Source organism: Ambystoma mexicanum, chromosome 14 (assembly GCF_040938575.1).
Source record: "Ambystoma mexicanum isolate Mex_15411 chromosome 14, UKY_AmexF1_1, whole genome shotgun sequence".
NCBI lineage: Eukaryota > Metazoa > Chordata > Amphibia > Caudata > Ambystomatidae > Ambystoma > Ambystoma mexicanum.
Genome location: NC_090940.1, coordinates 381,948,102 through 381,973,017, shown reverse-complemented (window position 1 = coordinate 381,973,017; position 24,916 = coordinate 381,948,102). Strand labels below are relative to the sequence as shown.

The following is a 24,916-nucleotide window of genomic DNA, read 5'->3' as shown; positions in this document are numbered from 1 at the left end:
TTGGGTTGTGGAATTGCTTTCACTGCATCCCTCTGCAACATGTTAGTTAAGTACACATCACTATTTGTAGAAGTAGCTCCCTCGCAAAGGATCCAATCTCGAGTTAAATAGATGGAACTAAGAATTATACATCAATAACTTGATTATACAAACTATCCAAGGTCATTAAATGCATTATTAACTTCATAAGATCTATTGTCAGAACTGAAAAACACAATGACAAATCTGACTCACCTGATTTCTTTGATAACAAAAGTTACAAGCCCAGAGCTTTGCTCGGTAATCAACCTGACTGTGATAAAAAAATATAAGAATAACATTAGTAAAAACTGATAAATTAAATGAAAGCTTACAAATACTTTGAATAATAATATTAACAATAATGCATACCCTAAGGCAGGAGCATTCTGCAACATATTGCATGGATTTTAAGTCTTCTGGGACAGTGTAATGATGGGTGTGGTCAGTGCAAATCATTTGAATGCTCTTACCCATAGCTTGGGTCAAACTTCCAATTTGCACACTGCAGATGTCAAAGGCACTTCCTCTCCGGTCTACTTTGTTTTACTTATGAGATATTAATGCATATAAGGACCACCTGGCCCAATTAGTAGCCCATATCTCGGTATGCATTAACAATGTAGACTTCCACTAATCTGTAAATCAGCACCATGCGCCAATACAGTTACTGGGATTATGAGTGGGGTGATTGTGGGCTTTCCTGGTAAATAAAGGGTTTTCAAGCAGTACAACTGGCTTGGTTTTCCTGCTTAACCATATACTTCTATAGTTTACATCTGTCAAAAGAGTAAAGAAGAAATGTAAAGCAACTCTCCACCTATCCCTAGAAACCTTTTGTCAACAACAAGAACTTCCTCGGTTAGTGACTTTACACTACGAACCTCATATTGCACAGCAGACCACACATCGGGGGGAAAAGGTCCATGGTCAAACTCTTCCATCAGTATTGCAACCAGCCGTAAACTTGCCGTTGGTAACATGGAAAGGTTATTTTCCTCATGATAAACATTTAAAGTAATAGAGACATCCTTTTTAAGCTGACAACCTAACTGCCTATAGATACAAAAACCTTTTGCTAAAATTGATGGACTACGCTCATCCTTGGAGCCAAGCAGTTTCCTGCATATTAAGTTATATTATCAATAGTGATCCACCAAGCCCATATTTGTCTCTTTTGTCCTGCACCACACCACCTCTGCCATTACCTCCATACATACATGTAATATCTCATTGTGAATGATGTTAGTATTGCATGTTCTATGTGTCACCTTCCCTTACCTAAGGAGGGTAGAACATGGAACATGGAATGCGGGAGAAAAGATGCTTAAAGCAATGTTACAAGAGTCATTTGTTGTTGTGCTATGAGAGAGCCGTGTGCCAATCCTCTAACTCAAATAAATCCATCAATTAATTGTATGGTGTTGCACTTATTTTAATACATGATAAATACAAAACATCACCACATAACATTACAAGATACACACATTAACTTCTGCCCTCCCAACATCAACAGTCACTCCCAGCTGACCACCACTCAGCAAGAACGCATGTCCCCTTATTACGACATTGTTGCTATAAGGATGACCAGGCCTAGATAATCTATATTTGCTTGTAACTACAAACTTGGTACCCACCATTCTTTTGCAGTGAGAACCTGTTGATTAAGCCCCCTCAAAATCCCTCCAGCACAAACGCTGCCCTAAAGCATTCCTGCAACATAAATGACATGATTGTTGACAACTCACTACACCTACAAGTAATTACCAAGTCCTGTTTTAATGAAGAGACTAGCCCACAGTACGTTTATCTCTTCCAAGCTAAATTAAATATAATAAACAAAAGGGAAGAACAGGTGACAGGGAAGGGAATGCCCATCATTTCAGCAGACTGTTTATTTTGCAATATCATAGACAGCCTAATTTAAACTACTGAATATCAGAAACTATCGAATATGAGCTCATTAAATGTGTAAAAAGTCCAACTACATCTATCTGCACATTTGTGTAGCACGTCCAAAAGCTGCCACCATCACCCAAAATGGACATTTCTTAACGCTACTTTACAGACTCAGAAAGAGGAAATAAGATGGTGCCTGCTACCTAGGAGTATCCACCAATCAATCTAGATCCCACAGGGAAATAAAGAGCCCAGTCCAACAATTGTTGAGTGGGCAAAGAAAACAAAGTAAGGTGAGAACAGGGGTTGGAGAAGGGTGGATTACACTACACCAGCGCAGGCACATGGAGGTAAGCAAGCGCTTAATCAAGGCCCTCGTGACAACAGGGGATCATGTGTGGGTGAAAAGAAAAATTAAAATGAATTCAGAAAGAAATAAATAAACACATGAATACAAAATAAATCTAGGCTATACCTGTAGTGACATAAGATCAGTAAAGCATTTGGGACATTTCTTTACTTGGGAGACATTGCAATGTTTTGAAGCATTATTAAAAATGCCCTAGCCATTAAGTCTTTCCCAGCAGGCTCACAAGACTGCGTATAAAGTAAAGGCTGGTAAAGTGCTGTCTTGCACAAACTCCAGCCAAGAACTTTCACGCAGAGGTGATGAAGGAAGTGGTCAAGTCCAGTATGGACAAAGAATCACTCAGCGAAAATGAATGACGACATGATAGCAGAGGTCACCCTTCCCTCCCCAGGTCGCATCCAAGGAGGAATCGCCATGTGACACAGTAACTGGAAGAGAAAGGACTGAATATGGATGAAAGGATGCATTGTGTTGTCCCGATACTTCTGCCGAAATTGATGCATGAGCCTGGGTTCTCTGACATTCTGGCACTGTGGTCTCTGACCGGTCGCGCAGTGTGGGAGCACTGATAACTTTTTTTTTCTTAAAAGATTTTTATTGATTTATTCAAACTAACAACAATACAAACCAAACATGCAGTGCATATACCAATAGTTCAATTATTCATCATTTAATACTAATCCCTGCTCCCCATATCCCACCCCCCATTACAAGCCTATTTATTCCAAACGCTCCGTGTCCGTCTCGCGTGGTGGGGTCTCACTTTCCGTGGATTCAGACAGATCTTGTGTTATTCCAAACAATTCCGCTATTACTAATTTCCATGCCATCAGGGTTCCCGCCTCCTCCTCTCCCCCTACATTACTCGCCTCTTGCCATACCGTGGTTTCTGCCTCTGCTCATTTCTGCAATTCCTTCCACCACACCTCTACCCGTGGCCTATGGCATGTCTTCCACCCCATGGCAATCCTCCTTTTTGCAAGCACATATGCTAGATCCTTCAATTTACTTACATGTTTGAGTTTCTGTGCTCTGGGGAACCCCCCTAGCAAGCAGGCCCAGGCCGTATTTATGACAATAGTGATCCCTTTTTCCGCCAGTCTCTGTGCTACTTCACCCCAGAAACGCTCAATCACTGGGCAAAACCAAAACATGTGTACCATGTCAGCATTTTCCTCATCACATTTGGGACATGCCTGGGGTCCGGCGTTATCAAACTTAGATATTCTTTGAGGTGTCATATATGCCCTATGCGTAATATACAGTTGTATCTGTTGCAATCTGGCGTTCCTTGAAACCTTCTTGTGGTATCCCAGGGCCCGCTCCCACATCCCATCCTCCATCGAGGCCCCCACTTCCTCCTCCCAGTCTAGTCTCAATTGCGTTAATTCTTCCCCGACCTTTGACATTATCATCTCATACAGTCTAGAAATCTCATGTCCCCCTTCTGTTATATCATATATTACATCCATAATAACGTCTGGTTCTTCTTCCAACACTGTTTCAGGCCATATTTTCCTAATTTTCTGCACCATTCTGTGATATGTGATATATTGGGCCATATGTTATGTTAATGTTAAAGGACATTTGTACCGCGCACTATTACCACCGGAGTGGTCCCCTGGCGCTCTGGCGGCTCTGAAAGAGGAGGGGAGGTTGAGTTAGTGGGAGGAAGCAGGAAAAGTGCAAGAGAGCAGTGATGTGCTGTTGACGGCCTCGGCCCGGTGGGTCCGTTGGCTGGGCCTGGGGTGTTCGCAGCCGTTAGTCGTCGTGTACTGTTGTGCAAGACTATGTGTGTTTTTGTTTTGTTGTTGCGATGTAGTGAAGTTTGTGCAGTTTGTTGTGCTGTAGGTTTTGGTTGTGTTTGGTTTGGAGTTTGAGAGGTGTATGCAGAAAGGGAAATGGTTAGTAGGGTTGGTTAGTTTGCATCTCTATCCTGAATTGAGGCACTCGGCTTGCGTAGTTTCCCCTGATGCGGCTCTGTCCTGATCTGGGTCCGACTGGCATATAAGGTTCCTTACTCCTCTGACCCCCCACCTCTAACATGCTCTCTCATAGCTCCCCTTACCCTCCATTCATACTCCTGTGGCCCCCTCTCCTCCCCTAGTACTTCATAATCCCTAATAGTCCCCTCTTGCCAGATATCTCCCATCGTTACCACCCCCGCCGATTCCCAGTGGGTCCTTATTGTCATTGTCAATTTCTTATCTGGGAGCACTGATAACTTGTGGCCTACTTCCTTCCAAATGACTCCAGCATGCATAAGCAGAGGTAAAGAGTCCTACTTAGAAACTCCTACAGGGTGGTCAAGATAAGGATCACGCTAAGTAGTGAGCCTCCATGGCGGCTCAGGGGAGTCAAGGGTTTTAAGGATGACAAAGCAGGACGTAGACTTCTGTCATGCCTATGTCGACACTCATGTAAGATTCTGGTTTGGTTATGTTGGTCTGATAATTGTGTTAACTTGGTCATTCGGTATGGTACTTATTCTGGTCTATTTGTCCTGGCCTGCTAATGGTCTAGCAGCCTGCTGGTAAACTGTTCTGATTTAATTTTTTAATTTCAAAATATTTGTATTGCCATTTTGAGATTTGCATTACATCAGTGTCAATTTCCCTTCCTACTGATTATCTCCGCCATTCTGCAGTTTTAATACGTATTCGATTAGTTCCTGAAAGGAAACATCACACAGGACAAAATAACAACATTAAATAAACCTAAACTGTCTTCATGTTCAACGATTATGCAGTCTATCGCCTTGTATCAAGTTGGTGGCCTGTCCATGGCCCTGTAGGTGGGGGACGGGTGGGGTTGGTATTCTTTCCCTTTGTGTCACGTCTCCCCATTTTCTTCATAGTGAGCTACGCATTTCTTGCGGCTGAGTGCCACTCATCGCATTACTAGGCTTCACGGGGGCATGTCGTCAGATGGTAGGAACATGTCTCTCACCACGGCTTTCCATGCCTCAAATTTAGCGTTGGTGTCCCCATCACCCCCAACAGTCCCAGTTCCCCAGGCTTCTGTCTCTGCAGCCGTCCATCGCTCCATTTCCCTTTTCCATCTCAGGTATTGTGGGCCTTTTTTTGACTTCCATGACATTGCTATCTCCCTTTTTGCTAGTATGCATGCCATGTCCATCACCCGGACAATATGTTTTATTTTGCTTAGTCTGGGGTATGTGCCCAGCAGACACTCTTTCATTGTCCATTCATATCGGCTTACTCCGCCCTTCTCGCATGCCTGTTTGACGTTGGCCCAAAGACTGCCCACTTTTGCACACTCCCAAAACATGTGTATCAGGCCTGCTTCATCGCTAGTGCACCATGGGCAGTGTGCCTCTACCTGCCGTTTGAAGCTTGCTACCCTTTTTGGGGTCATGTACGTTCAATATAGCACGTTTGCTTGGATTAGCCTGAACCTGGCGTTTCTGGACAATGACTTTGGGAATTTCAGTGCTCTCTCCCACTCATTGTCTGATAACTCCTCACCAATGTCCGTCTCCAATTTGGTCCTTAACGTGGCTCCACGGGGGTTGGGCCTATCGTTTAGCTGCGCATAGATTCTCGACACTGGCCTCCACCCGTCGCTCAGGTTGTACATTTCTGTCACTAGGCGGGTCGTTGCTGGTTCCTTTGGCCAGCTTTCCCCATCTCTCCTTAGCCTCGTGTCAGAGTTTCTGATACCATAAGAACTGCCCCATTGGTAGACCCTCCATCTCGTGCAGTGATTCCAGATCCCTAAATTCTCCCTCCTCGTACATGTCTCCCCAAGCGTATATACCCAGTCCCTCCCATTGCCTAAGTATGTTAACCTCGGCTGGTGTCGTTCTCATGTCCGCCATTATTGGCAGTTCAGGGGAGTAGGGGTTCTTCAGATGTGTGATGGTTTTGACTCTTTCCCATACCAGTCTACCCAGTTTGGCCTGTAAGGGAGCTCCTCCGGCACGATCCAGGGGCGCCCATATTATCTCTTTGAGGTACATGGGTTTGACAAGTTCACTCAGTAGGCCGGTTTCATTGGTGTCCTCATCGGACAGCCATTTAGTGACGTGGCTGAGTTGGGCCGCCAAGTAGTACCTTTCAGAGTCCGGGAGCTGTATGCCCCCCTTATCATGGGGGAGGGTTAAAATATTCAATGTCAGTTTGTGACGTGCTTTTCTCCATATGAAGTCTTTGATCTGGGCTTCTAACTTTCGGAAGAAGGGTGGCCTGATGTAGTGACAGATGGTTTGGAAGAAGTATAGGTAACGTGGTAATATAATCATTTTTGCTATCGATGCCCTTCCCGTCATTGAGAGCGGTAACCTTGACCAAAATTTCATTGAGTTGTGGAGCCCTTGAGATACCGCCTGTGTGTTCTGCTCGTGTGTGAGTTCAGGTGTGTGTCGGATCTTGACCCCCAAGTATTTAAACATGTCCTGCTGCCATCTTATCCCAACCTGCGGTAGGTTGTCTACTTCCACCCCCCTCAAGCCTGCCAGTGGGAACATGCAGGATTTTTGTCTGCTGAAGTGTATCCCTGAGTACCGTGCAAAGTTATCTAGCACTTCCAAAATTATAGGGGCATTGTTTTTGGGTCTGTTAGGTAAATTAGGACATCATCCGCATATAGGGAGATAACGTGATACCCCCTGCCCACTCGTATTCCAGCATCCCAGAATTGTTTCCTTATATAGATTGCGATTGGCTCCAACCCCAGTATATAGAGCATGGGCGAGAGGGGACAGCCCTGTCTGGTACCTCTTTGTATTTCCCAGGTTTCCGATACCCACTTGCACGTTTTTACTCTGGCTGTGGGATCATTGTATAGTATTTTGACCCAGCGCACGAATCCCTCCCCGAATCCAAACTCCCTTAGCACCTCTATCAACCACTCCCAGTAGATGGAGTCGAATGCCTTTATGGCGTCCAATGACATCACTGCCATATGTTCCTGGCCTCCCGCTGTGTGTGCTATAATGTGCTGTAGCCGTCGCAAATTGGCAGTTGTATTGCGGCCAGGCACAAAGCCATTCTGGTCCTCGTGAACCAGACTGCCTATCACTTTGGACAATTTGTTGGCCAGGATGGTGGTCAGTATCTTACTGTTGTAATTCAGCATTGCTATTGGTCTATAAGAGTCGCATTCTTCGGTTGGTTTTTGTGGTTTGGGTATTGGGATTATAAGTGTCTCCCTCATGGTCTTGGGTAAGGTTCCTGTCTAAGCTTCCTGATATACCTCATGCAGTAATGGGAACAGTGTTGTCTCGTATGCCTTGTAGAACTCCGGGGGGAGCCCATCTGTCCCTGGGGTCTTGCATGTGGACAGGGCTCTAATTGCTACTGAAATGTCCTCTGGGGTGAGGGCCCCTTCTAGTGAGTCACGTTGTTGCTCGTTCAGCTTAGGAAGTCCTATCTCTTCTAAGGTGTCTTTTATATCTGTCAGCGGGACTTGGGTGCCATGTGCGTATAGTGTAGAGTAAAAGTCAGCAAATGTGGCGTTGATCGAGTGCTGGGTTGTTCTCGTTTCTCCCGTCTTGTCTTTTATTGCAGTCACTGGGTGTTGTGGGTGCTCTCGCCTACATAGCCAAGCCAGTAACCTGCCTGGCTTGTCACCATGTATGTGTGCCCTGGTAGTGCGTGCTGTGTAGTCAAACTTTGCTAGCCGTCCCCACGCCTGATGACAGTTTGTCCGTGCCTCCTGCAAATGTTCCTCCTCATCTCTAGTGCCAGAGATGTTAATTTCTCCCAGCCTTATTTCTTCCTCCCTTTCCTCCAGCTCCCTCCTCAGCATTTTCCTGACTCCCGCTGTCCCGGCTATAACCTCTCCCTCTTTACCACCTTTAGGGCCTCCCATACCGTGCTCCAGCGCTTCACACTACCACTGTTGTTGGTGACATATTCTACCAGTTTTTCTCCCAGCCCCTCCTTAAATATTGGGTCCGTCAGAGCCTCCATGGGCATTCGCCATAGCGGGATAGGGGGTCTAGGGCCCTTCAAAGCCCAGTGCATTAACAGGGGGGAGTGGTCCGAAATCAATCTACCCAAGTACTGTATTGATTCCACCTGAGCCAGGTGCATTTTGTCTATAAACATGTAATCGATTCTCGTGTAGAGGTTGTGTGGGGAGGAATAATGTGAGTATCCTCTGTCCGTGGGGTGGTGTTCCCTCCAGACATCTGCCAGGTCTAGTTGTTCCAGCAGGTTGTTTAGCACCCTAGAGGTCCTGTCCGATTGCTTCTGCGGGGGGTTCAGATCTATCTAGGTCCACGTCCCTCACACAGTTAAGATCCCCACCCCATATGTACAGGCCGTCCCTGTGCCCCGCCAGTTTCATCTGCAGCCTAGCTAGGTAGGACGGAATGCCGTGGTTTGGAAAATATGTGTTGACTATGCAGATCTCTACCTGCTCCAGCACTCCCCACAGTATCAGATACCTCCCCTCCGAGTCTACTTCAGTTCTTGTCATCTGAAAGGGCACCACAGGGTTGATCCAAGTGTACACTCCCCTAGCAAATTTGGAATATGGGGCCCCCTGTCCTTGTCCTCCCCAGTGCTCCTTCATCCTTGCCTGGTCCTCCACCGAGAGGTGAGTCTCTTGGAGCAGTGCAATGTCTACTTTTTTCCTGCGCAGATAAGACCTGATCCTGTTCCGGCGCAGATATGACCCCAACCCTCTCACATTCCAGGTTAGTATTCTAAGTTGCATTGCCATATTTAGGGCGCTCACCCCCGGGGTTTCGTTTCTCCCTCGCCTCCTCACCTTCCTTCTTGCATCCTGAATGTCTTGGCCATCCCTCCTTATTCCTCGTTCTGCATGAAGACTGTGGTGTTGAACTGAAACTGCTGCAACAACGAATGCAGCTTAAACAAACAACTTTGCGAACTGGCAGTCCGACAAACAAGCAGTTCGGACTGTGTAACTACAAACTGCCCCCAGCAGTTACAGTGAACCTGTAGCGCTCAGGTACTCCCATGCTTTCTGAGCCTCTCCTGGCTTTCCGGCGTGGGCGGTGTGCAGGAATGTGACCTGCACATGTCTCGTAGGGGTGGGCCATTGGCCTGCTTGCCATTGACGTGGTTGTGTGTGGTGTCTTGCGCCTCTGCCCAATATTGCTATCCGAGTATTACGGTCGTAGTTGCTGGTTGATCAACCAATTCATGCCTCATGTGCGAGATCAGCGGTCTATATTGTCGGTTATTGCTTCTTGTTACATCTGTTATTCAACTTGTGACGGTTTCTCCCCATCATCCGCTAAGTTATTGTGTTCAAGCCACATATTTGCTGTTGCCGGAGTTTCCAAGAAAATTGCTTTCCCTTTATAGAGGACCTTGAGGCGAGAGGGGTAAAGCAACATATATTTAAGGTTAAGTTTGCGCAACCTCGCCTTAACCGGTATAAATGAGTTCCTGGCATATTGTACTGCAGGGCTGTAATCAGGGTATATAACAATTGTAGAATCCTGCCTCCTGATTTCTCCTCCCTCTCTGGAATACCTCAGTATTGTCTCCCTGTCGCGGAAATTTAGGATTTTGGCAATAATCGGTCGTGGATATGAGCCTGGAGGAGGACGCTTCTGAAGAGATCTGTGGGCACGTTCCATTGAAAACCCTTGCGAGAGCCTTCCTGCCCCAATTTCTTGTTGTAGCATCGTTTCTATGAATTCTGTAGGGTTCGGGCCTTCCATATCCTCGGGAACCCCTAGGATCCTGATGTTGTTGCGCCGAGCGCGACCTTCTGCATCCTCGGATCGTGTTTCCAGTCTCGTCACTTTTTGTTCCAGTTCCTGGACTCGCTTCTTCAGATCCGCAGTATTTTCAACACTAACCTGTAGAGTGGCTTCATTGACATTTACTCTTTCCGTCAAGTTGCGTGCGTCTTGGCGCATGAGTTGCATGTCCACTTTTATTTCATCAAACCTGCTTTCAATGGAGGTGCGGAACTCTGCAATGGCTTGAAGGACTTGCGTGTTATCAGGTACCACACCTGTGTGTGCTGGCTCACCCGTAGTTGTGGGTTCGGGCAGCAGCGGCTGTTTAGGTCCGACCGTTGTGTAAGAGTCCATTATTGCATTTTTGAGTTTAGCTTTAGATGGAGACATCACGTCTCGCAGGGCCGGCGGGCCCGCCGCCTTATTCCGTGGGTATTTATGTGAATGCTGGACGGCTGTATTGGGCTGGAGATAAAACCTCTCCTCCAGTGCGTTCCTCACCTGCGTCAAGTTGGGTTCAGCTTCCAGTACTACCGCCAGCGGCGGTCCAAAGGGTGTCCCTGGCAGCGTTGGGCCCCCGGTCGCGGCCCGGCGCAGGTTTGCTCACAGCGGCACCGCCCTTCCTAGGTGCAGGCAGGCCCAGAGAGTCACCGGCCAAGGGTGCGTGCGTTGGAGGAACACCCCCAAGGCCGGGCGTAGCAGGGACCGCAGGCCGCCTGTATCTTGTGGGGCACTTTCACGGTTATAGGAGAACAGACCTCCGTCAAAGGTGCCAGCTCGCTTTTTCGTGTGCCCCCAACTGCGCGTCTGCCCGTCTGCCAGCTGGGCCAGGGTGCTTATATTGGGTTTCAGTGTACCAAGCCAGAGAAAACTCCCTGTGTGCCGTAACTAAGCGAGTCCAGGGCCTGATCTAGCCGTTGGGCCCTCTGCCTGCAAGCCACAGCAGGGGAACAGGAGCACTTCAGCTTAGCCCCGCTCCCGCTTTTTCTTTTATTATGACTATCCTTGCAGCCGCAGGGGGGGAGGATGCAGGGCCGCTACTCACGGGTCATGGACAGCAGAGTCTGTTGCTTTGTTCCACAGTGCATGTGGCCGGGCCTCCGGTCACGTCGTGCAGGGCCGCTCCTGGCTCCTCTAGTCTCTCGCAGGGAGCCCCGTGCTCTGTTCCCTCAGACCCACCCTCTCGCCGCAGTCCAGGAGGATTCAGCGCCCGTGCAATCGAGCAGTGGAAGGGCGGAGGAAGGGGACTCTCCCTCTCGATCCCCGGGTCACTGCTGCATGTGTCCTCCGGTGCCCTCCGAAGGGCTGTTGGTGGCGTTCTGGTGGTGATCCGCGGGTCTCAGCACCGCGCAGCCCCGCAGGTCCCCCCCCAGACAACAAGCTGTCCTCAGTACGGGATCTCTTCCCCCCGCCTCGTCCGCATCAGGAGCACAACGCCGGCACCAGGGGCACTGTGCTGGGGCCGCTCAGAAACCCGGTCCGCGGGTTCTCTGTGTTTCGCGCTCAGTTAGCTTCGGCGCCAGAGGCCGCCATCTTGGGCGCTTCGGAGGGGAGCCTTTTCCAACAATTCGTTTATCACCTTGCAGGTTCCGATTTCTCCCGAAAATGAGGTCGAGTGCAGCAAATGGGTTCTCCTTCACTCGTCCAAATTTGTAGCCTCGTACGCTCTCAATTAAGCGCCGTAACATCTGCCGATTCAGGATCATGGGCAGGAGCTCAGGCAAACGCCGACCTCACTCCATGTGCGTAGCCATGCCCCCAACTGTTCTGATTTAAGGTTAATAAATGTAACTAAGGAGGAACGAGAGGGACACAGATCCTACTCACACACAATATGGGGCGTGTACAGAGTGAGTGCCCCAATCCCTTTCAGGACCAGTGAGTGAGGTTTATTTGTCCCCTTCCATCTCAATCAAGCAAAAAAAATAAAAAACGGAATCGCAGTATGGGTGCACCATGGGCAAATAAAGATTTTAATGAGTGTGGCTAAAACGAGGGACACTCACTGGCACAAGTAAGTCAAGGCAGGTGCCCGTACCACCCAAGGCTACACCCGCTCCTTGCATGTTTTCTAGCTACAGCAGTGCCATATGTCCCTCTGTCATACTGCCTCTGTCCCCACAGGCCACCCCCACCCCCCTCTGGTTCCCCTGATGTTCCCTTGTACCCCCCTCTCTTCTTGCACACAGGTGTTGCCTGTTTTGCTTGATCCTTCTACCCTACCCCCCCCCCTCCAGCCTACTTCTGCAGGAGTCTGTCCTGATACATTCTGGTTTCACCATCACAGTCTTGTGGCCAATGTTGGATTTGACTTTTATGGACTTCATTGATTCACAGTGCGTCACCCTTTCTCAACTCTCATGCTGGACTTCTTTTGCATCTTGTACTCATGGTGGCCCTGAATCATGCTGTTCCCATCTTCATCTTGTATCCTGGCTTGCAACATTATGTGTTATTACTGACTTCTGCAATTGTATTCGCTCTCCCCTCTTGCTTCTCCATTCTTTTTGACTGCTTAATCTCTGTTCTCTCCTCCCATTACTTTCTTCTATGCACTTACTCTATCAGAATTGTCCCTGGACCTAGTATGATGTCAACCTCGCCTGTCTCCTCCCCCTTCCCCTCACTTGTTCCCCCCCCCCTCCTCCAGCACTATCTGAAATGTAGTCAGGCCTAGTACGATAGTCACTTGTTTTGTTCCTCCCCTCCCTTTCTGCACCCCTCTCCCTCACCTTTTGTTTTTCTCTAGCTCTACCAGAAATGTAATCAGGCCTAGTACAGTAGTTGCCAGTCTGTTTCCATTTCCTTCCCACTCTTCCCCTCCCTTCCTTATCTGTCTTAGCTCTTGCACTATCTGTAATGTCGTCAGGCCGAGTATGATAGTTAATTTCACATCCTTACGGTTCATGGCCTGTAAGAATGTCATTGTATTTTCCCTTGCTCCCTCCCTTGCCTTGAAGCGCTTTGAAACCCATTGTGTATAGGCGCTATATAAATAGACTATCATATCATATGCGAGTATATCAAGGCCTGGCACCATTTGTTGACGAAGGAGAACAAACACAAGCAATTCCCTCTTGAAGGAACCTTCCATTTGGTTCAGTTATTCACACTAATGTGCGCATTCTAATCAAAGAAGGGAAAAATAGGTCCAGAACAGTGAGGGGCAGGACGCCACTAAAATAAGGGGAATGAAGGATTCAAATGAAAAATGTGGTGACAAATCGGGGGCAAAAGAAAAGGGTCAGACTTACACACGGATTTGTCTACAGAGAAAAGACAAAAAACAGGACAAAAACTGCAGAGCATTTAGTAAACTTTCACTAATTGTATGTATGCCGGTTCCTGAGGGCACAATCTTTTTTTGCGACCGCCCGCCCCCCACACGCCCCAAACGGCTCCAACCGACACTCTGCCGCCCCAACCGCCACCGGTACCAATGGTTCCTCAACAAATCCAATGTAAGCGCTCAAGAACCTTTGTCCCAGTTTTGTAATGGGTAGTCACAGGCCCAAATTTTGTACAGATACTTATTGCTTCCCCTTTTACTGCATCCCTGACTAGAGGCGGTACAAATTAAGGTTGGGACAGTATGCCTTTTCAGATGCCCCTCAGGAAGGTTCCCGAGTTGGCGGGATTGAGAGAGTTGACAACCGATTTGAACAGTCCATGTATCATGGACTCCAAGCCATTTGTGAAACCTGGCTAAAGACTTCCCAAATATCCAGGAGGAGCCTCAGGGTTTTATTGAGGAGCTCCAAACAGTTCTCCAATCCTACAATCCTGCCTGGGCTGACATGAACCAGCTCGTAAAGATAATTATGCTTCCAGTGATTAGACAGAGACACTTTGCAAGCCGAATTGGCCATTGGCAGATGCTAGGATAGGAGATCTATTAGAAAAGCCTTGGAATCGAATCATAGCTGCTATCCCTGAAGTATGTCCTAGAAAGACCGTTTGGAGTGAGATAAGCAACTGCTGACAAAATAAAGGAGAATCCCCAGCCAATTACTTAGACCGATTGATTTGATGGTAGCATTCAACACAGCATTCAGGTATCACAAAACCAGATTAAATGGCCCCAGAGGCAACAGTCAATTCTTTCGTTTCCTTTCTAAAAGCCAAGCTCAGTTTAAAACAATGGGCCTCATTAGGACCCAGGCGGTAAGGGGTTTACAGCGGCGTAAACAGCGCCGACCCTTACCGCCTGATTCCGAGGTCCCTTAGCGCCATGGAGGATTTAACACCTGCTTTCAGCAGGTGTTAAAAATCCATGGCACTAAGGGACCTTGTTGTTAATTACGCCACCGTAATTTACGGTGGCGTAATGAACGGCTTCCCCACTCCCATTATGCCCTATGGGGCAAAAATGGGAATGGGGAAGGGTTAATGGGGACTTACCGCCCCGCCAACCTCGGAATGGGGCGGTAAGTCCGCCAACCACCATGGCGTAAATGTAGTTTACGCCATGGTGGTAAAGGTACGACCCAGGCGGTAACTTGCCGCCTGGGTCGTAATGAGGCCCAATGTGTGTAAGATGGCAAAATAAACCCTTTCAGAATAAATGACGGAAGTGAACCACTGCGAAGCATGCCAAGAGTAGGAGACTATTGAAAACAAACACATGGCGCTTTAGTTACCGAATCTACAAACCCCCTGTGGGTAGGGGTAAGTTCAGAGGTGGTTGTGGAGGGAGAGGGAGAAGAAGAGGAGCACCAAATGGGAAGCAAACTGAACAGCCATGGCAATATATAAATCAAATCGCCTGTAGTTATTGCAAGCAGATAGGACACTGGAAGAATAAGGGCCAATACAGACCCTAGGGTAACAATCCTCCTCCTTGCCCCTCCAGGCAGGGCACCTTCCTCAACACTAATGCACCGAAATGTACACGGAATAAAAAACACACCAGACCCAGCAAGAAGAAAAACAATACTGAGACAGCCAGAGGGAAGACCTCACTATGTACTTCTTAGAACCGTACATCAGAAAGGACTGTATGTGCGTTGCAAGGTTGACGGACAAGAAAATAGAGGAGCCAGTCGATCAGCTTAACTGACATCTCTTTGTCCTCTGAAACAGTAAAAGCAGTGGGAATCTCCAATACCCTAATTCAGCTTCCAGTATCTGAACCAATATCTTTCACGCCAAGACTGACCACTGACAATAATGCTTTCCTCCCTACTCCTACAGCACCGGTTAGGGAGAGATCTGTTGTGTAAATTCAACTGGACCATCTATTGCATTTAAGACAGAGTTTTCTCTCCCCAGTCAGAATGTAGAGGCAGTTTTAGCCACTCTGCATAAAACCTGAACTGTGTCTGGACAATTATTGGCCCCCAAACCTACAAGATTTGATTTAAAAAATGTGCAAATCCCTGTGGTCAGCACATGATAATGAAGTAGGTTGCATTAGGAATGTTGAACTGGTTACGGCTAGGATAGACCCACCTAGAAAAATGGCATGAATTCACCAGCATATTTTACAGACAGAAACTGAAGAGGGCATAGCACCAGTGATAGATTCCCTGTTGAAAAAAGTATCTACGCCTAGTACCTGTAACCCCAACTCTGCCAGTCAAAGAAGCAGGAAGGGAGACTTGAAATTGTGTTCAAGATCTAAGGGCTATGAACTCTGTAGTTAATCCAGCCTTTCTAGTGGTACAAAATACAGCTACTATTATATCCTGCATTCCACCGACTGCTTCACACTTTACTGTGTGTATCTGTTAGACTCCTTCTATGATAAGGATGCCAATTTTCTGGCCACATACCAGCAACTATACCAGCTTCATGGGCAATCAGTTTTGCAAGTTACAAGAGATGTATCAGCATCTAAAAATCAATACACTTATTGCATTGATAACGCACACCCCAATTAATACTACACGCTTTGAAAAAGACCCATGAGGGTCGAAACACGTGTTGGCTGATACTTGCATTAAATACCACTTATGAATATTTTCATTTCTTCGACAATGTATGATATCCATTTTTTAACCATTTAACAACCCAGCGCCAATGTTAAAAGATTTCCGCCCTCATTACTTTTTAAAGGCCAATACACCAGAAGCACTCTAATGGACAAATCAGACATTTGACACCATAGAGAAAACACTAACTGAAGCTCCAGCTTTAGGTCTCCCCGATTACAAGAAGACATTCACCCTGTATTTTCATGAGAGCAATGGATTTGTATCAGCAGTATTATCAAAGACCAATTGCATACTAAAGCAATGAATTAGACCTGGTAGCTGCAGGAAAGCCTCCACGTCTCTGCACAGTAGCCGCTGCAGCCTATCAGTGCACATTTGTGAAAATATACCTCTGGGATCCTCCCTAGAAGTAACAGTTCCCCATTCAGTGGTTGCCTTATTGTTGAATACCAAAATACAACACATGTCAGTCCCGATCAAACAAAAATGAGACATTGCTTTTAAACTCCACTAATTTTACCTTAATCCCATCTCCTGTGTGGATTTCGGCATCCTTGCACCCAATTCCCACAGATGGAGAACCACATGACAGTGAGCCGCACGATTGTGTGCTGTCCCTTTGAGAAACCGGAGGGCATTCTCCCAAGTAGACCTCGAGAATCCCTTATTTGGGTGGACAGGGAAGGGCTGGTGCTCAGATCCCAACCCTGGGGACAGACAAGTGAGGTAGGATCATCTGGGTAGGGGAGCCCGGGGTTGTACTCGGGGGAATACCCCAGGCGCGTTATAAATGTCATATCATATATCAGGTGAGATGCAGTATTATACCGGGGAAGGAGAGGAGGACGAGATCCCAGAGACCTTTGCAGGCTGTACCACACCTGCCTCCCTTCCTCCCAATAAATCTTTCTTGCACAGATCCAACGACCCCTCCGTACATGACAAATCCCCTAGGAACTCAAACCCTGTTGCACTTGAAAACAATCTCTCCCAGAATCCCCGTTTTCCTGTGTCCTACCCGAATACTCAGTTATTCTTCTCCCTGTCCTTCTGATTATAATTTCCCGAACTCCCAATCTGTTGTGGCAAAACACCATCCTTCCCACAATCTCCCCTATTCAATTCACAAACACTACAAAGCTCACCTTTATGAATTTTCCAACCCCACCCCTTCCTTATGACACCTTTTCTCCATCCTATCCTGTAGGATACTTAGAAAATATATCTCCCCTCTTTTCCTACACAAACACTTTCTCACACTGTGATAGACAACGGACTACAACAAAGCCGTTTACCTAACATGTTCCAGCACAAGGGTCAGGCAGAGTCAGGCAATTGACAATAACTATGCACACCTGACAGCCCTTTGCCCTCCCCACAGGGATAAAAGGCGGAGCATGAGAGCACATTTTGAGCCAGGCCGAACACACTAGGAAACAGCCATTCCGGACCAGCAGTTTAAACAGAGGAGAAAGGTGGCGAGACCTAGAGGGACGACAAGGAGGGACTTGCCCTTGCCCTTTTCAACTCAGACCCACAAAGCCTCCGAAAGGGAAATCATAAAACCGGGAAGTCCAGCTGGCGTGTGCTGTGACAGGGGTCAACGGCACATGGGGCCCTCTGGCGCTGATAGCCAAAGCGGGGAGAAGCGATTGCCGCTGTGGTGCAGTCCTCGATTCCCCAGACAAGAAGCTCCAACAGTTCACATTAGCTGGTGAGTCGGAGAAGACTGATAGTAAACCAAACTGTGCTGCGTCCAAGGTTGCAGGCGACAACATTGTTGAACATAGAACTTGTGTAAATTTAACTTTAAAGAAACCGTAGTAAAAGGCCCAGAAGCAGAGTGGTCCGGCGACGTGGGTGCGCTCATTCGAAGGACTGTGACTGGAGCCTTTTGTGTGTTGTGTTGTTGAAACTAAAAGAACCAAGAGGCCTTAGGAGAGGCCGACAAGAAGTGTTGAAGTGGTCCTACGAGGGTTTTACACTCAAAAGCCTTTGACACCTTGAGGAAAACTGAGTGAATTGTGAAATTGGCAAATGTGAACCCGACTGAGGGATGCCTACAAATCAGGGTAACCAGTGACGCACCCGGAAGCAGGATATTAATAGAACTGTGTGAAGCCTCGCTCGGGGCTTTAAGGGAAGCCTGGCTAGGGGCTTTAAGGAAAACCTAACAGGGAGTTGAGACCTGAACTAGGTAAAGGGAAGAACCCAAATGGTCCTGTAAACCTGTGGCAAGTGTGAACCCGACATAGGGATGCCACGAGAAAGCTAGGGGAAGGGAACTCCCTATTTCTGATGAGATTGTGAACTTTGAATGGGCAAATGTGAACCCAACTGAGGGATGCCTGCAAAGACATTGTGACTTTTTGAATGTTACGTAAGGCCGTAGTGAACCCGACAGAAAGGCAAACTTTGCAAGAAGGATCAGAGCCCGGCTGAGGGGGATGCAATGGGACGAAGAACAATCCACAACGTGAAAAGATTACCAAAGGCACTTTTGTTTGTTTATTGTTTATGGTCCAGCAGGCCTTCTAAGGCAAGCGACTTTACAGGAAAAAGACTTGGCCTCAGAAGGTCCTGGCATTGTTGAAAGGAACTGTAACCTTGTGCTGGCGAGGGGGGTGTGGCTACATGGCCACGGACTAAGACGTGTGTTCTGGGTGCTCCTGCCGATCCGTCAATGATCCGGCTGAAAATAGGCAGTCTAAGTTTGCTATGCAAAGTGGTTCTGGAGTAACAGCAGCATGAATATAATGAGCACACAGCGGTGGAAAGTCTGATGGAAAACGCACCAGTAGAAGAAAATTCTGAGTCGGAGAAGTTTGTGCGACCCCGGAGACAAAGGACACAAAATGTCGCCCAGCTGAGAACAAAGAGGAATGCTAAACAGAGCAGCTCTGCGGAGCGAAGCGCTGTTCCGTCCCTCATGGAATACAGACCCGGTGCACTGTAAGACCGACGGAAGATAATGCTGACGGCGGAGCAGCAGATGGAAATTGATGCGCAGAGGGCTGATAGCAGGAGAGCGAAACAACACTGAACACTGAGCAGGGGATACATTGTTTCGCAGAGCGAAGAAAAGGACTGATACAGTATCCCTGGAGTTGAATATATTGCATGGTCGCCTATGATGCAGCCGAAGAAAGCAAGCAGCCTCTGTGTCACTGTGGACAACTCTGAAAGCACAAATGATTTACAGTGCAGTTAGTATGTGAGTCCTGCACTGCCTTACATTGTAAAGGGAGCACGCTAGAGACCATGCAGTGAAGTTAACGCACGCCGGTGGATATAAGGGCGAGCGGACAAAATGAAATGAGGGATTACAAATGGGCAACAACAGACAGTGAAGCGGTTTCTGTGCTTTTAGGAAACAGTCATGCTGAGGAGGGGCGAGCCCTCCCGTGGGAGACTCTTGCGCTCTCTAGAAGTGGTGCTCGCAGCCAAGCTTTGAGCGCAGAATATCGGATGCGCATCGTTGACGTCAAAAGCTCACAGAAGCCCCTAGCTACTGGAAGCGGTGTACTCCGAGCGGTATATGCAGCTGCTTGAGAAATGAAGCGGAAGTTTTGAAAGCCCCAGCACATGGTAAGAAGACACAAGGGGCAGTGCCAGATTTGGTGGGCAGAGGCAGGCTGGAGCGACCGGAGCCTGGCAAAAAGGGCACACGTAGAAGAACTGTGCGTATCAGATCCGGATTGAGGACCTGAAACGGGCCCCATCACAAAGCAGCGAACAACGGCTATACACTGGGGTACACGCTTGCAAGTACCCAGCAGATAACTGTGACCCTGATTTCGGCGCTAAACCCAGCGATAGGTAAGCCGCAAACAATAGAGATCAGGAACAAGTGGCGCAAAGGTCTTGCAACATCCTGGAGGTACGCCTGCGAGGGGCCATAAAGCTGAAAAGTATAGCTTGCGCAAGGGGTAAGACTATGTAATAGGAGCACACAGAAGGGACCAGAGTACAAACGACGGTGTGCAACCTTAACTGAGCACAGTTCCAGGTAGCAGGTGACACTACGTGTGCTAGGTGTACATATACAGTAAGCCCCAAGCTGCATAGACAACAGAGAGAAGACCAAGCGAATTAAAAGGACGGCCGAAGCACCAGGGGTGAGACACTAAGAGAAGCATCCTAGAAATACCAGCACACGACCAACAGTGCGCACCCCTCTACTGGGCATGGCGCCGGCAACTGGCATCACCACGGATGCCAGGGAGGAAAAAGAGCTCCAGGGAGAAGGCAACAGCAATGACAGCCAAAGCTAATAACAGTAAGGTGAAGCAGTCGTCCTTTGATATGTTTACCAGGCCTACCCAAACTACGGAAGCCGCAAAGACACAACCGCACAAAGCAAGTGAGGGAGATACACAAGGGAGGATGGACAAGCAAATACTGGTTGCCATAGCGGAACTGAAAACGTCTTTGGAGTTCAAAATAGATGCAATGCAGATCGACATGAACCTCCTGACACAAGACGTCAGAACACTATCGGAGCACACTGGGGCACTGGAAAAAGAGGTGAATGCCAAGACTAGCAGCTGCAAAGACAACTCCCTGGAGATCTCTGCCTTGAAACAAAGTACAGAACCTGGAAAACAGGGCAGAGGAAGCAGAAGGCCGAGCTAGGCGAAATAACGTGCAAATCATTGGACTGCCAAAAGGAGAGGAAGGCCAAAACTCGACCAATTATATCGAGGACATGCTCTTGCAAGAAATAGGGGCTGGTTTACTCACCCAGGGGTTCACAGTGGAGAGGGCGCACAGAGCCCTATACGGAAGACCGCAGCCTGGCACCCCGCCACGGCCAATAATTGCCAAGATACTGAATTATAAGGATAGAGAGAAGATCCTGCAACATTTCCCAAAAGGTGCCATCCCTAGTCGGGCGTCGGCAACTGTCACTGCATATCCAGATTACACCTTTCTAGTACAAAAACAAAGGATTAGCTATGGGACGGTGAAGAGAAGACTGCGAGCGGCCAACCTCAAGTTTATGTTACTGTATCCGGCGAAAATGCAGGTGCAGCACAAAGACCGTGCTTTGTTTTTTTGAAACCCCCGAATATGTGAACGCATGGATGGACTTGCAGAATATGCCGTCGGATCAGCGTGACCGAAATGGAGAAGAAAGTGATAAGTGACACACCAATGAGGATTCTAATGCACATTCCCGGGGGGAGGAGGAGGTGATGATATAGGCTGTTGTGATAAAATAGTCTCTACCTACAAAAAAGAAATCTCCTCACCAAACAAGAATCCTACAATCTGAGAATACTGCATGCCAAATCCAGCACTAAAGAATTGTTCACCATCTTTAAAGAGCTGTAGACTCCCATCCCGGTCCCAGACACCTGCAAGAAAGACAAACAAAGGTGCACCAGCATCCAAAATGCCCTTTCCAATAAAGTCGCAGGCCGCCAAATCAAAATTAACAACAAGAAAGAGACCCTATCCAAGGCCAAACCTAACAACATCCCCACTCACACAATCCCTCAATTCCCTCCCCCCAACCCCCCCCCCCACTCGCTTCAGCTTCTCCAAAGTCTCCACGCTAGAAGTGGAAAAAATCATACTCGGCCTCAAGGCTTCTAACTGCCAAGGCGATCTATGCCCACCTCAAATCATCAAAGACGCGGCCAGAGACCTATTTCCATTTATCACCAAACTCATCAACGCCTCCTTCGCTTCTGGCACCATCCCCAACAACCTCAAAGAATCCTGGGTCCTCCCCCTACTAAAAAAAACCACACTCGACCCGGCCATACCCACTAACTACAGACCCATTACCACCGTCCCCTTCCTACTAAAAATCCTCGACAAGACAGCCTACCTTCAAATTCAAAAATTCCTTGAACAAAACCACCTCCTAGGAGTCCGGCAATCAGGTTTTAGACCCCAACACGGCACAGAAACCGCACTCATCGACCTCAAGGCCCAAATTGACACTCAGAGATGATGGGAAAACTGCCTTATTGCTCCTCTTAGACCTCTCGGCAGCCTTTGATCTTGTTGATCATAAAATCCTATGTAGCCACTTAGACTCGGCGCCCCACTTTTCCCAAGAAGCTATAGGCTGGATCACATCATTCCTAAGCCACAGATCCTTGCGCGTCTTCTCCACCATGGCCTCCGCTGACCCCATTCCCATCACATGCGGGGTCCCTCAGGGGTCATGTGTCTCCCCCACACTGTACAACGTGTTCACTAAGCCCCTGTTTGATGATCTCGACGGTTTGGGTATCACCTACACTAACTATGCTGATGATACCCAAATCCTCATCCCGTTGACGGGAGACTACAACACGGATTTGGCCTTGGTGAACAAGGTGTACCTCATCATCCAGGCATGGATGGCCTCCCATAGTCTATGTCTGAATGATGAAAAGACCGAACTCCTTATCCTGGGATCAGCCACGAACCTAAACAAACTGGACCTCAACTACTCCAGCTTCACCATTGACGGCAACCCTAAAAAGGTAGCTAAGGAAGTGAAAACCCTTGGCATCTATCTCGATTCCACCCTCTCCTTCCATAAACAGGTCAGCTCCATGGCATCCACTACAGCCTACACATGCAAGCTTATACGCTCTGCCAAACCCTTCTTCTCCACCCAAAGTTGCATTACTCTAGCCAGAGCTCTCATACTATCTAAACTGGACTATTGTAACTCCCTCTATATAGGCGCCAACAAATAGATTACCAATAAAATCCAGATCCTACAGAACAATGCCCTCAGAGCAGCGCTCAACTTCCCTAAAAGAGAACACATCTCAAATACTAGGAGAACCCACAACTGGCTCACTACCTCAGACAAAATTCTGCTTAAGGTAGCCACCATCACCCACAAATGCCTTAATAACGCAGCTCCCCGTTATCTCTCAGACAGAATAACCAGATACATGCCCAACAGACTCACCAGAAATAGCAATGCTAACCTGCTCGCTGTTCCCAGATTCAAGCGCATGAAAATGGGCAGCAACAGCTTCCAGGTAAAAGCAGCCCAACATTGGAACTCACTACCACCCTCCGTCAGAGCACCTCAAACCTACCACCAATTAAGGCGTAACTACCTCCAGTGGCTTAAGAACAAAGACCAATAATGAGAGCCAATAATGACACCCTGCAACCACTACACATTTGTTCAACTCGTAACTATGTCGTAATGTTACTCTGTATCCTTGTAACTGTTTCTACTCACTGTAACTGCATCTACCCACTATGTATAATAATGTAAATAATGTACAGTATGGTAACTAAGTTGAAAATATTCTTGTAATGCTTGCGCCCTCATACCTTCTGGTCCGGTGCGCCATATAAATAAATAAACAAACCAACCTTGACTATTCTGTAACGAAATGCAGGATTAACGCACGCTGCACGGGAAAGGGCAGCGCAAGAATCACTCTTACCCCTCAATAGGTTACTTAGTTGGGATACTGGTAGCACAGTATCCGCCTGTTGCTCTCCGAGTACTTGCAATGGGTCGGGGAAAGATGGAGAAGCAGGGATGCCTGAGCTTCAGTTTTGGAGCTGGGCAATTGTTGGTGTTGATTGGGGCGGGGGAAGTTTGGGGATTTTTTTTTACGAAACAAGAGAAGAAGAGCTGGAGCTAGGATGGAGAGGAAGAAGGCCGGGAATGATGGGTGAACTCAAGATAGCAACCTGGAATGTGAGGGGTCTAAACAGCTACATTAAACGGAATAGAGTTATGTCATACTTGAGGCGGCAGAAAATAGACATAGCACTGATGCAAGAAACCCACCTAACCAAAGAGAAACAAGACACAATCACGAGGAAATGGAAAGGGATGACCTTAGGTGCAACCTACTCAGTGTATGCTAGAGGAGTGATGATATGGATAGCGCCTCATGTCCCATTCAAGCTACTGCAGTCCACCATAGACAAAGATGGCAGGATGATAATGATACAGGGGTTGGTGGAAAGTAAAGAAATCTGTATCATCAATGTGTATGCCTCGAACCATGACACTGCAGGGTATTTCAGATACCTATACACAAGGATCAGTTCATATATAGATGGGGCAGTAGTATGGGGGGGAGACTATCTGTACCCTGGACCCGATGTTAGACAGGTCGGACAAAAAGCGAGCTCACCCGACTCTGTTAGCTAAAGCTCTGAGCACACTGGTGCATGCCTTTCTGTTAGTGGATGTGTGGAGGGTGCAACACCCACAAGTCTGAGGGTACTCACATTATTCTGCCCCACAGAATTTATATACGAGGTTAGACTATGTATTCACCTGTGTGGACTTGTTAAATGAGGTGACACAGGCAGAATACAAAGCCAGGGTCCTGTCAGATCATGCCCCTCTGATTGTGACTTGGCAGATTCTACCTCCCTGAGCCAGGATCCCGATGTGGAGACTCAGGGCAGAAGCACTAAAGGACACAGGGTTCCGCGAGGACCTGAGGGCGGAGGTGAAGGAGTATTTCGAACACAATACTGGCAGTGTAGATTCAGCCGGGGTATTATGGGTAGCTTTCAAAGGGGTTGTGAGAGGGGCTGCTATGACCAAGTCTAAGGGTTGCAAGTTGTCATAACACGGGAGCTACAAAGAGCAGAAAAGAAGTTAGAAACTATTGTGCAAGAGGGCACAAGATCCCCAGAGGAGGCCATGACGGTATACTGATTGCAACAGGAGTGCAAAGGCCACTGGGATAGGCTAGGTAACCTAAATTATAAGAAATACATCGAGAGACAGCATGCTGAGGGAGACAAACCAGGCAGACTGCTAGCCTGGTTATATAAAAGTGAGATCTACGGGCAAACTATCAGGGCGGTGAAGGAGAAGGATGGACAGCTGAAGGAAACCCAAGAGGGTGTGAACGAAAGCTTCTATGAATATTAAAAGCAGCTATATGAAGACTCTGAGGAAGGGGAAGTGTTGGATATATGGGAGGAACTAACAGATCACGCTCCCCAAACTAGACGAAGCAGAGAGAGAGAGCCTTGAAATCCCTATAACGATAGAAG

General features: G+C 47.7%; 1 protein-coding gene across 1 annotated transcript in view; it reads right to left on the bottom strand.

Annotated features, from left to right (window-relative positions):
* Positions 1 to 24,916, bottom strand: part of SEC23A (SEC23 homolog A, COPII coat complex component) — a 1,668,754-nt gene that overhangs the window by 1,542,806 nt on the left and 101,032 nt on the right. The window contains exon 3 of the mRNA XM_069637506.1: positions 235 to 292. Within this exon, the coding sequence (XP_069493607.1) occupies positions 235 to 292 (58 nt within the window). The remainder of the gene's footprint in view (positions 1 to 234; positions 293 to 24,916) is intronic.